General features: G+C 44.2%; 1 protein-coding gene across 1 annotated transcript in view; it reads left to right on the top strand.

Moving 5' to 3' along the window:
• Ttc39a (tetratricopeptide repeat domain 39A) overlaps positions 1 to 8,094 on the top strand; it is a 35,337-nt gene extending 27,243 nt beyond the window's left edge. Inside the window, exons 13-18 of the mRNA XM_028785951.1 lie at positions 2,107 to 2,198; positions 3,710 to 3,830; positions 5,518 to 5,629; positions 5,987 to 6,101; positions 6,822 to 6,938; positions 7,401 to 8,094. Coding sequence (XP_028641784.1) covers positions 2,107 to 2,198; positions 3,710 to 3,830; positions 5,518 to 5,629; positions 5,987 to 6,101; positions 6,822 to 6,938; positions 7,401 to 7,524 — 681 coding nt within the window. The 3' untranslated portion in view covers positions 7,525 to 8,094. The remainder of the gene's footprint in view (positions 1 to 2,106; positions 2,199 to 3,709; positions 3,831 to 5,517; positions 5,630 to 5,986; positions 6,102 to 6,821; positions 6,939 to 7,400) is intronic.
• The last annotated feature ends 6,973 nt before the right edge of the window (positions 8,095 to 15,067 follow it).

Raw genomic sequence — 15,067 nt, 5'->3', positions numbered from 1 at the left:
CACTTTGCACTCACTGTTAAATCGATAATGTGTAAGTTACCCAGGTAGTACTGGTTTTGAAAGCATGAAGGACTCATGAAACACAGCGGAGGCTTGGCACTGGAAGAGACCAGGATAGACTACTGAGAAGGTGCAGCCTCAGTAGCAGTTGAAGCTTACTCCTTAGGGATACGTTGAGGAGTGGTATACTCAATTGTATGATAGCTCTATTTTTATGTTTGTGAAGAACGTCCATACTGATTTCTATACTGGCTGCAGTGTACAGTCTCAGCAGGCTATAAGGCTCCTCTTTCCCCACAGCCTCACCAGTGTTTGTTGTTGCTGGTTTTCTTCTTCTCCTCCTCCTCCTCCTCCTTTTTTTTTTTTTTGAGACAGGGTTTCTCTGTGTAGCCCTGGCTGACCTGGAACTCACTCTGTAGACCAGGCTGGCCTCAAACTCAGAAATCCGCATGCCTCTGCCTCCCAAGTGCTGGGATTAAAGGCGTGCGCCACCACTGCCCTGCCCACTGGTTTTCTTGAATGTAATTTTGATTTGTGTTTCCCTTATGGCTAAGGATGTTGAGTATTTTCTCAAATATTGTCTATATCTGTTTTGAAAGCTTACGTGTTTTGTTAATTACTGTGTATTATGGTGGGCGTGTCAGTGTGTGTGGACTGTTGTCCCCTTTTACCCTTTTGTGGGTTCCTGGGATTGGACTCAGGGTGTTTCAACCACCTCTGTACCTGTTGAGCTATCTAGGTGACCCCTTCTTTTCTTGATTCCCCCTCCCCCTTTTTTTGAGTAGGGTCTCACTTAGCTCGGCTGGCCTCAAACGTATGATGAAGCTAAGAATAAACTTGAACTCATGATCTACCTGCCCTGACTTCCCAGCTGCTGCAGTTACAGATGTGTGTCTCCATGCCTGGATCCCAACTCATTTGCTGGTTGGTTGTTAGACCTTTTATAGTCATTTTTTTGTTGTTGTTTAACAGACATCACAGGTTTTTTGACCTGGTTATTTCACACTAATTGGAAAGTTTTAAATTCTTAGTTTAAAAACCCAAGTAAACTGAATTTGTTTGGGGACAATGTTCTAGTAAGAAAGATTCTTGGGGGTGGAGGATGTAGAGTCTTATGAAACTGATTTTGAATTAGTGTACATGTACTCCTGCTATGTATTTATTAAATTCAGAATATATCACAGGTATTCAATCTATAAAAACAAAGCTAGACAGGAAGTACAGTCCCTGGAATGTAGTATACTCATGTCTGGGGCAAGGGAGACCTATAGGTATGGGCCAGGGTGACACCACGTTAAAGGTTCCGTGAGAGATTCCATTACACACCCACTTAGACGAGCTTGGCCATGTTTGAGGGGTAGGCCACCCGAGGGGCTGTGCTCCAGCATGGATGGTGCAGGTGAATATTCCAGGAGGTTCTGATGATCCCTTTTTCTCCGGTTCTATTTTGATCACTGGCAGGTATTTTCCTTGGCAAAGCTGTCCTGGGAGGCAGCTGTTTCAAAACCTGGCCACTTGAGGGCAGCCCTGAGCAAAACATCTCTAACCCTTTCTTTTGGGACTTAATATGCTTATAGGATGTGTAGGTCACTCTGCAGCTGAAGCAGGGCTTCCCACTTTCCTATCAAGTGGCCTCTGGAGCCAGCAGGCAAGGTCCTTGCAGATGTTTTAAGATGGATTGAGATGAAGGTTTAAAATGAGTGATGTAGGCCTAGCAAGGGCCCCCTGTTCACAGCTCTGGACCTATACCTCCTTCATATAGTCCCTACTGCAGGTCATCTATGTCCCATGCATGTCCTACCTATCTACTTCCACTCATATGGGTACCCTTGAGTCTCTGAGTCTTCACACTATCCTGCAGTCACTGCTTCCCAGTAGCACCCCTCCATGCTCAGCCTGTCTCTGCACTGTCTCAGCAGCCCTGCATGTTGCATAGGTCTCTCATGATGGGGCCAAGATGGAGAGGGAGGCTGCTTTGCAGGCACCTAACTCCCACCTCTTAACTCCTCTGCTTCAGCATCCTCCCCTGGGGGCTTAGTGATTATAAATCTTTACAGAACCACAGTGAGGGTTGAATTTCATGTCTCATTGCTGCTGTCTCCACAGGCCACCTACATCTACATGAAGGCTGCCTACCTCAGCATGTTTGGGAAGGAAGACTACAAGCCATTCGGGGATGATGAGGTGGAGTTATTCAGGTGGGCCCCACCATGGTGCTAACTGTGGACAGATGTGTCGGGCTCTGCTCATGGCTATCTGAGCTGTAGTGATGTGATAGGTACTCCCCGCTCTAAGCTGCCTGTTCCAACATGCCCTGTGCCCTTATTCCACCACTCCATGCCAGTGCTGCTGGTGGTGAGAATCCTGTGAAGTGGGGGAGGCTATACATGAACTCTCAAAGTTTGCCCCCAGTGACCCACTTCCTCTAGCACAGTCATAGTTCCTAAACCTCTCCCTAAAACAGCACCACCCACTGGCAACCAAGTGTTCAAATCCCTGTAGGGAACATTTTTCATTTAAACCACCAGACTGAGGTAGAAAGATCTCTCCATCAGTGGAGTTTGCTAGAGCCACAAAGAAGCACAGTCCAAGTCACTGAATCAAACCAACAGCATTAAAACCTCTGCCCAGCTGGGACACCTTGGACAATTCTTTTGAGATAGGAATAACAAGCAGGCTAGTTTTGCAACTGGAAAAGGTATTTGAAGACCCTGGAGTAGAACCTGGAACCAAGTGGGCTGCACCCCCCCCCGAGTTTTTCGCTATTCTTTTTCATTGTTATTTCATTATTATATCTTTTCATTATTCCATCATTTATTTGCCTTTTGTGAAGAGTCAAAAGGTTAACCTGGAGTTGGAGGATGATGTCTAGAGCTCTCCTCCCGTGGTGGTGATGAGGCTGGCCAGCTGCATTTACAGGCCTTTGTTAGTGCTGAAACACAGCATAGAACCCGCTGCTAGAGAAACCTGTGGCCCCAGCTTACAGAACTCTCCCACAAACCTTGAGGAGGTAGTATAATCTATACTTTTTGACATCAGAAAACAGACCCAGAGAGGTTCTGCAATGAATACACAGCAAGGAATCTGGGGTGGCCTCACCCATCAGTTGTTTCCTGAACCCATACAGCTCAGGGTCTGAGATCTCAGCCACACCTAGTGGCCAGGCAGCTGGTAGTGGGTGAGGCTCCAGTCAAGGCATGCCCAGCTGTGTGCACTTTGTTCTATCCTTGAAACAGCTGAGGAGGCCACAATTCAGGAGGCAGGAGTTAATTAAGGGTTTGAGCTGTTCGTTTGTGTAAGTCCCTCCTTTCTCTGGGTGTTGGTCATGGCTGTGAAACTGGGATTAGACTTTTGTGGGCCCTCCCAGGAAGGCCTGGGCGTAGAGGGGAGATAACTAGGAGGCAGGCCTAGAAGATACCTAGATACATTCTTACACTAACAGCTCTGGAACCTTTGCTCAACCACTTTTGAAAGCATTCAGGTCATGCAGGAACTGTGAAATGAGACCATAACCACAGGCTGGCTTGCACCTTTAAATCTTTTGAGTCAAGCTCTCTCATCATACAGCGTGGAAACTGAGGTATAGACAGGCAAAGGCTGGAGACTGTTCTCCCTGTGTTCCTGCTCTTTGTTGCTGGGGACTTGGACATGTTAGACAGGCGCTCTCCCACTGGCCTGCATCCTCAACCCTTCTCCATTTCTTCTTCAGGGCTGTGCCAGGCTTGAAGCTCAAGATTGCTGGGAAATCTCTACCCACAGAGAAGTTTGCTATCCGGAAGTCCAGGCGCTACCTCTCCCCCAACCCCATCTCCTTGCCAATCCCTGCTCTGGTGGGTAGGAAGAGAGCCCCTGGGCAGAAGGTGGATGAAAGGACTAGAAAGGGTTTCACAAAAAACCTGGGATGGGAGACAGGCCAGCAGGCTGCGGATGCCTCAAGGCCGGAAGGACAGCTCTCCTAGATACTAGATAACACCCCAGCCCCAAGCAGAGCAAGCACCTGGCTGTCTTGTTCCTACAATGACTGTTCTGTTGTCACGGGGTTTTAATTGCTATTTACATAGTCATCCTCATTAGATCAACCTTTTCTGAAGTGAGGATTGGAGTCTCAGGCCAGGTTATGTTTGACCTTCATGGTAGGGGATGTAAGGCCTAAAGCAGGTCAGCAGTAACTTTAATAGTTCACACAGATGGAATCAAAACTTTGAATTCAGAGATGTAAGGCTCCAGAGTCTAAATCCAGGGCCACTGTTAGGCTAATTCCATGAATTACTGGAGCTGACATCAGATAAGCTGAGCCCAGAAAAGTAGGAGCCCTGCTGTGCTCTGCTTGTTGGATAAACTTTCCTGTTCAATAGTGTCAAGGGGTCCTTCTCCCTACTGTAAAGCCAGCTCTTCCTTGGCACCTAGCCTAGTTCTAAAGGATTTTACAGACTGAGTGTGGCAGCACTCTAATCCCAGCATGAGGAAGGTAGAGGAGCCTCAGGCTATATAGGGAGGTTGAGGCCAGTCTGAACACAAGAGACCCTGTCTCAAAAAGAAAATTAGCTTAAGCCGGGCGGTGGTGGCGCACGCCTTTCATCCCAGCACTTGGGAGGCAGAGGCAGGTGGATTTCTGAGTTCGAGGATAGCCTGGTCTACAGAGTGAGTTCCAGGACAGCCAGAGCTACACAGAGAAACCCTGTCTCGAAAAACCAAAAAAAAAAAAAAATTAGCTTAAGATGTCCAGTGAAGTTATTACTATCAAAATGGGGATGGCTATTATGGGAAGGGTTGAAGTGACTATACCCACAACTTCTGTAGAAAGGCATCTGTAAGTACACTTGAAGGGCAGGCTGTGTACTGCTGGCTCTTCTAGAGCCGTTCTAGCCAGTTTTCTATATTGAGTACACACAGCAACTTAAGGAACACTGACCTAAATCTACATTGTAACAAAAATCCTAACAATCTTTAGGGCTTTATAGAAACTGCATTCAGTATCCATTACTTGTCTTGATGGTTTAGGAAACACGACTCTAAGCTAAGTTACTGAAAATGAAAATTTAATGAATTTCCTGTCACTCAAGTCAAGGGAAAATGGATCAGGATGTTTTCTGATCTGGATGACGAGGGTACCCATTCTTGAGCCTGCTGTTGTAAACTTCAATAGTAGCTTCCTTCAATAAGGGAGGCCCTGCCAGCTGGAGCAGGGAGGGTTCCCTGAACAGTGTTGGGCATGGCCTAGTCCTCAAGGGAGGAGGAGTTAGGATGACGAGAGGGTATGACAGTATTCATGCAAGGTACAGTAGGGAAGTAGCTGAAACCTATTGGCAGTTGGGCCACCCTAAACCCTTATGGAATAGATAAGCTCAATAACAAATCCCTAAATCATACAGCTTTATGGGCTGGAAGGAGACCTGAAGATGAGGGATCTAAAGGCCTCAAGACCTTTTGAACTGAGCTGCCTGTTGTACAGATGGGAAAACTGAGGCCCTGCTGAGGCAGAGACCTAGGACTGACTTGCCCTACTCCCACTCTCAGGAAATGATGTACATCTGGAATGGTTATGCTGTGATTGGGAAGCAGCCGAAACTCACTGATGGGATGCTGGAGGTGATCACCAAAGCTGAAGAGATGCTGGCAACGGGCCCAGGTGATTACCCTCAGGCTCCTGACCCTGACAGGCTAGGTCAGCTCTTTAGAGTTCAGCCAGATACTTCATTCTCATCCTTCTATCCTACTAACCAGCCTTTTAGAAGACCAGTGTTAGCTCCTCTAAGCAAGTGTCCCCTGTCTCCTTGTCCAGGGCCTTCTCTTGAGCTTCCTCCAGTCACTCCTAATTCACTCTGGAGCCATTATCTCAATATCTGTCTTTTCTTCTCAGATGTGAGTCCCCTGAGGTGAATCGTGTCTTGATTCACTTGTGTCCTGGGTTCCACAGAGGGGCTCCCTGAGTAACTGTTGCAGAAGTGAGCAAGCCTACCTTCTTCCCCCACACCTCTCTTCTCAGAGAATGAGTACTCAGCAGACGACGACTGCTTGGTCAAACTGCTGAAAGGCCTGTGTCTGAAATATCTGGGCCGAATCCAGGAGGCAGAGGAGAATTTCAGGAGCATTTTTGCCAAGTAAGTGCCTCTGGCTGCTCCTGCTGGGCTTGGCTTCTCTATCCTCCTCTTCCTTCTCTTCCTCCTCCTCCTCCACCACCACCACCACCACCACCATACATTTGCTGATGTCTACTCTGTGCCAGGATAAAAGATATCAGGAAAGGCTATCAAGGTGGTGGTTAATTTGGATAATTATAGCTCATGGTTATAATCTTAAGAAATCTTTCTGCCTCTGCCTCCCAAGTGCTAAGAGTTTGAGGCCAAGACATATCAAGATCCTGTCCCAATAAATAAACAAATTAATAAATTAATTTGGAAGTTTAGCCAGTAGACAAAAACAAAGGAGAAAGTTTTGAGTGTGCCTGGGCACAGGACACACACCAGAAGCTGGTGACACGGTGAGGACCTTCCCTGCCTAAAACTATAGAGAAAGGCTAGACTAAGAAGCACCTTGTCTTCACAGGGCTAAACTACGCTGCAGATCGTCAGGAAGGGATGTGGCAAGGAAGACTGTGTTGTTTGTCTCTAGGACAGAATGGAGCAAGGGTCAGAGATACCAAGATAGGGACCAGGCTTCCCAGGTTAATAGATCAACCCAGAGAAATAGTGGTTGAAACTCAGGGAGGTGAGCTAAGAATGCCAGAAGGCTCTGAAGATCCCAGCTTTCCTAAGGTAAGGATATGAAGAAGGCTGTGGAAAGGACCTGAAGGGTGGGCCATGTCTGCTTCTATTTTACAGTGAAAAGAAGATTAAATATGACCATTACTTGATTCCAAATGCCCTTCTGGAGCTGGCCCTGCTATTTATGGAGCAAGGCAGAAATGAAGAGGCCATCAAACTCCTAGACTCTGCCAAGTAAGGCCGGGCTAATCCTTTCTCCTCTCTGTGCTCCCTTTGAACTGAGGTACCCAGGGGACAGTGAGGTTGCTGGCAAAGGCAGTGTTCTGGGAACACAGTTCTGACATGCTACAACACAGCTTTTCCTGCAGTTTACAAATAATTGGCTAGAATTCTTGAGACAGGAAGTGAGCTTCCAATGCCCCCCCACACATCCCAAGCCAGCTGTAGAGCTGGTATAAAGACCTAAGTCCCCAACAGGACCAAGAGTGATAAGAGAGTAACCTCATTAAATAAGCTTTCTGTTGTGGGCAGGGCTCGGCTTAGTCTTGAATCCCTTCAAAATCCTAAAAACTACAAAGTTTTCAAGTTGTATATGGATGAGGGTAGTGTCTCACATAACTTAAATGAGGGATTGGAGTATGACACAACTCCCAAAACAGCCCAGCTTCACCTGTCTGATCCTCTGCTCCCCTTTAGGCAAAACTACAAGAATTACTCCATGGAGTCAAGGACACATTTTCGAATCCAGGCGGCCACACTCCAGGCCAGGTCTTCCCTAGAAGATGGCAGCAGATCTCTAGTCTCATCAGTGTCCTTGTAGCTTTCTGCAGCACTCTTGGGCTGGAAGATGAACAGACAGCTAGCTTGACAGAGCTCCTGGAAACATTTCAAAAGATCACCTTCCCCTGCCCTGCCCTTCCTTGGGGTCCACCTGGTGCTCCAGTGGATTGCACAAGAATATCTGTGCAGAAGCAAAGACAGCATTTTTACCAGTGTGGCCAAAGCCTTCACACATACGGGTACTTGTTTTACACTGTGATGTTTTAAGAGAATGTATGAATAGTTTACATTTCTTTAGAAATACATTGATGGGATTATAGTTGGTGTTAAAAAAAAAAAATCCTAACCCCCACCTCCCCAAACAAACAAAAACCCCAAACTGCCTGTAAATCTGTTTACTTCCTGATCTGGAAATAATCTCTCTACATGCTATCAAAGGCCAAACTTCTTTTCAAACCTCAGCTTTTGAGGATAAGAGTTTGAAGCATCTGAGACTTTGGCTTCAAAGTTCTACATTGCAAATTCCATGACAACTGGAACTACACAGTGAGACACTGGGTCTAAAAAAAATAAAATAAAACGAAACAAATTAAGTTGCTAACATTTAAAATCGAGTTCATATAAATTTTTGTCCTCTAATTGAAAAAAAGGCAAGAGAATCAGAAGTTCAAGGCCATTCTTGTGGAGTCTGAAGCCAGATTAAGGGTCTTATTTAAAATTAAAACATACATGGAAAAGATCCGGCAATAGTACGCCTTAACACAAGACAACAAACAGGAGGCTACCTACAGCCTGTTACTTTATGTCAGCCAAACAAAACACTTTATCATGATCCTTTTCTCACTTAAATCTGTTTTTTTTTTTCAGAACTACACAAAAGAATCCTTTCTACAGACCTTTACAAGCATGTCCTTTTTCTGAAGCCTAGGTGCTGGGGAGACCTACCTGAGCAGGATAGGGTGAGGAGTGATTACAGAGCAGCTACTGAATGAGGGTGAGCCCTTGAGGCCCCTAACACCATGCCAAAGCAGCATCGGTCACATGATACTAACACATGATTTGTAAGAACTGCAGCTTACAAAATTGCTTTTGCTTCCATTTTAAACTGTTGCTGCTGGCTTCCTGCTGGACTTCATTTAACTGGCCCATTTTTACCTCAATTGCCCTGGTTGCAGTCTGGCTAATGACAGTTCAGTGGATTAGGCCTCTTGTACTCCACCTGTAGCTTCTGAGGTAGTCTGGAAAGAGAATACCAGGTTTCTAAATCCTATCCTCGGCTCCTTCCTGAGTCATTCTAGGCCACCTTCTCTAGTGCAGACTTTCATAGCACCTCTGCTATGTCACAGTAGGAGACTGTGACAGCTGGAAGCCCAGAGGGCAAGTGATCCTCACTTAAAGTCCAAATCATGTGCTACCAATGGACTAGTGGCCAGGGGAGCAGCAACTATGTCCCTTGGCTATGCAGTCTAGCTCAGATCCTCGATGCTCTGCAGGGTGGGTGGCTGTATGCTGGTCCCTATCAGCTCTCCCACACCTTGGCAGATTTCCCTATTTCCTTATCTCTTGAGTCACAGCGGGAGTGTAATCACCATTCACAGCAAAAAGCCACAACCTGACACCAAAACGAGGCCCCCAAAAGGCCAACCTCAACCCAAGGCTTGGCTTGGTCTACCTAAGAGATTCCCAACAAGAACGACTTGAGGAGAAGCCTTCAGAAATTCTCAGCAGGCTGGGACCATTTAACAAAACAATTAGTCTAGAATTCTTTAATTCTAAGATGATGGGGAACCAACAATCTCCTGTTTTACTCCAAATACACAGCCTTCCAGAGTGCCTCTTCAACAATCATACTCAGTTAAATGAGAAGGCTGGATTCTGAAATCCAATCATAAATTGGAACATCTCATATCTCTGTCAGCTGGTGCCTTTAGGTTAAAAGGTGTTCCGCTGGGGTTAGCACAGCTTTTCTAAAATGAGGGGAGAAGTTCAATATTGACCAATAGGATAAACCTACAAACCTCACTTGGAAACTTGAAAATCCATTCCTAGATGAGCAACTATAATTGTTTCCATTGCATAAAGCCAGTTAATGAAATAGAGCTCTTTGGAGACTTACAGTTGCCAGTAGACTTATAGTTGATAAGCAGACTTCCAGTCAGACACATCACAGCTAACACCTTGAAAATGACTGGGATGGGCTGTTTTCCTTCTGAGTAAGGAAAACTTCACAATTTTAGATATCTAGTGGGACATGCTGACACATTCTCAGTGCTTGAGTAGTAGAGGTAGAAGATTAAAAATTTATGCTGGGCACTCGGGAAGCACATCTCTGAGTTCAAGGCCAGCCAAGACTACAGAGTAAGAGTTCCAGGACACCCAGGGCTACACAGAGACACCCGGTGGGGGAAAAAAAAAAACCAAAAGATAAAAAATAAATGAAATCTGCTACATTGCTACATACTGAGTTCCAAGTCAGGATGGGCTAAGACCCTGTCTCAACAAATCATTGAAACAAAGGAAAAAAAAAAGCCTATGATCTATTGGGGAAAAAAAACAACTAGTAAATTATGTGCTCACATCTGCTAGTTGCTACCAAGCTAGCTGTAACCCTGTGAGGGACTGAATGCTTTAAAGATGTGAAAACACAGGTTAAATAACTTGCCGAAGATCACAGACCCATTATCCATCACAAATATTATGCTTCAAATATCTGAAGCCAAAGCTGAATTCTAAAGCCTACCCTGTGCTAAACTGTTGACCAATTTATTACCAGTTTCATGTCAGAGTTACACTGAACCTTGTGGCATCATTAAAGATGGAAGATCTTAGTACCCACTAATTCCACCTTTGAAAATATTTGTAACACAATATTTACCATGGGATACTGAGAAGGTCTAAGTTCAACAAATCCAAAAGAAACAAAATCACCAAACCAAACCTACACTTACCAGAAGTGTGGTTGAGAAGGCGGCTCAGTGAGTAAAGTTGCCTGCTGACAAGTATGAGCTAAATCCCAATCCCAAGCATCTGTGTTAGAGAGAGGGGGGAGGGAAAGTGAGAGGAGAAAAAGAAACAAGCTAGGTGGAGAAGTGTACCATAGTCCAGCACTTCTGTCTGTGGCAACATAGACAGATCCACAGAGAACACACACACACACACACGGATTCCCTGGAGTTGTATGAAGTGGATGTTGGGACTAGACAAGGCTGGCCTTGAACTCAGAGGGCCACATGTCTGTGCCTCCTTTGTGCTTGGGATTAAAGGTATGTACCACCATGTCCAATGGATGTTGGGAATTTAGGTCATCTGCAGGTATAGTACATGCTCTTAAGAGCTGAGCTATCTCTCTAGGTCCCAGTTATAATTATGTTTTTTGTTGTGATGGCTCATGACTATTTCAGCATTTGGGAGGCCAAAACTGGATAGTTTTGGAGTAAAGCCATCCTGGGCTTCAAAAAACAAACCAAACAATTTTTGTTTTTTGAGACCAGATCTCACTATGTAGCCATGGTTGGCTGCAAACTCAGATCCTGTGAGAATTTGGTTAAAGTTGTGGACCAGCAGGCCCAGACTCAACTGGTGTTTTACAGATACAACTACCACCTATACACTGGGCGCCCCCTATTTTAGTTGGACGCCCACAAGATAGTTCAATGTTTGACATGCAGGCCTGACCACCTGAGTTTGAGCCCTGGAATCCACAAGTGAAGGAAAACTAATTCCAATGTTATCTCCTCTACATGCCTGCCAAGTGCTTCATACTATTAACAATGATTAAAATTATGGAAATAAATCATAGCAGTTCCTTAGAGAAGGCAGGGCTTTGGTATGATGAGTAAACTAAGGCCACTAGTTTTTGGCTTTGCTACTGTATTAGGCATTCTCTTCAAGTGGTTTCTTTACATGAAAGGATACATGGCAGTTACTTCAGGCCGCCTGTTCTTAACAGTTTATGACTTCCAGCACAAAGGGTTTCTCCTAACTCTAGTTTGCAAAATGCAGGGTTGGAACAAAATTTGGCCTGGCTCAGCATCTATCACTTAGGCAACAAGTTCAAAAGTTTAAGTCACAGACTATTATTAGCATCATTTGTGAACTTGTTAAGGACATTCTCAGATCTAGAAGCTGTATGCTAAAAGTCCCAAAGGTCTTCCAAATAAATCTGATGCACTCAAGTTCCTGAAGCACTGGCTAGAGACTGGGCTCACAAGAAAGGTAGCAATTCTATCGATTTGCTGCTGTTCCTTCTTGCTACGTCCCAGTACTTTGAGACTGGGTCTCCTTGTGTAGTGTTGGCTGGCCTTGAACTGAGCAATCCACCGGCCTTTGGTTTACATGAGCCACCATGTTCAGCTTCCAACTGTTTATCAGACCTCCCTCCCCACCAGACATGGTGAGATTCCTCTTTTCATTTATAAAACAAGTGTCATGCTTCTGTGGGGGCTTATTCTGATAAGGAAGAGATATATGTATGTAAAGAATAGTCAGAAAAAATAAATGTGCGCTGTTAAGTTCAGAAGTAGTCAGCTATAAACAGTGTACACAGCAATCTAAAGGGAAGACATGATCATGTAAAAGGGCTAAAGCACTTTACAAGGTACAGGAAAAGGCCAGACAGCAGTCCTAAGAAGACAGCCATTTCATCCCAGTTTAGATTTTATTTCAGCCCAAGAAGCTATTAATTTGAAGCTGGGGAATGACATCATTCAACTGATTTATAACATTATTTTAGCTGCTATGTCAAAAATGGATTATCTGGGGTTAAAAATAGCCTACAGCTCCAACTGTTTCTGGCTTGTCTAAAACACTACCAAAAATATTGTACCTTCCTGACCAGAACTAGACTTAGAAGAAATTCATGCTAAGTTTTCAACATGCTAAGTAAGCACTGATCACTTGGTTCATTTGGTAAGAAATGGCATATAAAAGTAGAGAATCAACTGCACAAAGTTATCCTTGACCCCCACATACACACTATGGCACCTACATACCCCCCAGTGTGTGTGAAATGTGGAGCAGAGAGCAGGGAATACAAGTTGCTGATGTTCCAGACTAAGGACCTAGAGCCGAAGGAGACCGAGGGGAAATGAAGTTTAAGATGTACAAGGATGTTACCATCCTCCAAATAGGAACCTCCTCTTCAACAGCACAGGCTGCTCATTGAACTTCATGGATACACACATGTATGTAACACACACAAAACTTATATAGAGGGATAATTTTTAGTCAGCAATAACCATCATGGCCTGACATTCAGTGTTATGAAAAGCAAACTACTCAACAAAGTGAAAAATTGTGCAGGTAATTCTGAAACTCCTTTTATAAAGGACTTAGTAGAACACTGGGCCTAATGAGAACATTATGGATCAGTAAAAAGGGTCATAAACTGCCTTATCTAGATTTTTCTGTACCAATGTTAAAACAGCATGCAAAAGCAGCAAAGACATATGGCAAGAGGCCTATGTAGCCTTGCCTATGACTTCAGTCACAAATAAGTGTGCCTCCAACACACTTATTGTCAACCAGCTAGGGAAACAAAACACCACAATGTACCAAAGCAAACATTACAGAAGCTTGGATTATCTACCAATTATTCCAAACTCCATCGAATGGCTTGGAGACTGTAGTGGTTTGGTAAGAAATGCCCTCATAGGCTCACACAGCTCAACACCTGGTTCCCTGCTGGCAGCACTGCCTATACAGAGAGCCTTGCTTATATTTCATGAGTGGTTAGGTTATAGCTCACCTCACCTCCCAGTTTTTGCTTCCTGTGTGCTTCAGCTGCTACCATGACTTCTCTACCATTATGCAAATCTTGACTACCCTCTGGAAACAAGCCCAAATAATCTTAAGTAAAATGAAAAGTGAAAAATGTATTCTCTCTCTGCAACTCAAGGGAAGAGAGTTTGTTACTAAATTCAGATCCTACACAGCAGTATTTGAGGATGACCCTAGACTCTTGCTTCCACTTGTTGCTCCCAACTGTTGGGATTACAGACATGTGCCTGAACATTCTAGGTTTCTAACACAAAACAGAATGAAAATTCTTTCAGGGACCATTTTTGATACCTCTCAGGTAATTATCATGTGGGCCAATCAGTGATTATGTATAATACAATGACTGTATTTTAAACAAAATTAAGCACCTAAGAGTCATCTTGAGAGATAGTTTTAGTTGAGATGTTAGAACAGGAGCCACGAACTACCTTTTCTGTACTTCTTTCCCAAACTTAAAGCCAACCCTCCTTGTGTTTATAAAATTTCAAAACAAGTTAAAAGTTTGAACATATTAAGATATGTTAAAAATGTATTAAGAAATTTTAAAATACATTTGCATGCACGTGCAAGCAAATAACTAAAAGATGATTGCTGCAAATGATATCCATAATTCCAGTACTAAGGAAGCCAACACAGGAGGACTACCATAAAGTTACCTCGTCTACTAAGTGAGTACTAGGCCAGCCTGGGTTACAGAGCAAGATCCTATCTCATAGGATCAGATGTACAGATTGTGCCTAGGTAACCAGGCTAGTTGTTGTTACTGGGGCTGAACTCAGGGCCTCTAGTGAGGTAGGAAGGCGCTCTACCACCAAACTTCAGTCCCTAGCACATAACAGTAGCACCATTCTAAGTGTATCTAAGAAACTTACCTTTTGTCCTTTTTACCACTTTCAGTCAAGACCACAGGTTGCTCTGGTTTAACAAGCTGTTTTTTAAAATGCTTGCTTCTGTGGCTGGAGAGACAGCTCAGCACTGGCTGCTCTCCCAGAGGACTATACATATTCTATTTTCAGAACCCACATGACCACTCAACTGTCTGTAACTCCAGTTCCAAGGGCCTGGACACCCTTCTCTTCTGGCTTCCATAGGCATCAGGAACACAAATGTTGCACAAACATATATGCAGGCAAAATATCCATACACATAAATAAAATTTAAAAAAAAATTAAAGTTTTGTCCTAATGATGCAACTTTTAATGTAAAGAACCTCAATGCCCTATGTTCTATGAAATACAGACACACACAGACACACACAGGTGCACGGTAAGTCTTCCAATACCAATTTAAGAGATTCTTTGTAAGAATGTTGTCTTAGTTAGGGTTTCCATTGCTGTGAGGACCAAGGCAACTCTTATAAACTCTTATAAAGGAGACCATTTAACTGGGGCTGGCTTACAGGTTCTGAGATTCAGTCCATATGGTGGGGAGCATGGCACTGTCCAAGCAGGCATGGTGCTGAAGGAGCTGAGAGTTCTACATCTTATTCCAAAAGCAAACAGAAGACTGTCTCTCTCATGGCTAGGAGGAAGGCCTCAAAAGCCCACCCCCACAGTGACATACTTCCTCCAACAAGGCCACACCTACTCCAACAAGGTGACACCTAATAGTGCCATCCCCTGGGCCAAACATATTCAAACCACCACAAATATAAACAAAGTATATCTAAAAAGTTCAATTTGCCTCCCTTCCTCCTTTTCCTTGGTTAGGCTTTCTAGACATCTCAAATCCCATAGCCACGCTGGAACAAATCTTGCCCATTTCTAAACATGTTACACCTGCTTTAGGAAATTTTAAAGCTATCT

Source organism: Grammomys surdaster, unplaced genomic scaffold (genome assembly GCF_004785775.1).
Source record: "Grammomys surdaster isolate TR1022 unplaced genomic scaffold, NIH_TR_1.0 100, whole genome shotgun sequence".
NCBI classification, from domain to species: domain Eukaryota; kingdom Metazoa; phylum Chordata; class Mammalia; order Rodentia; family Muridae; genus Grammomys; species Grammomys surdaster.
The sequence above is the reverse complement of the archived record's forward strand: the minus strand, read 5'-3'. Positions and strand labels throughout refer to the sequence as shown.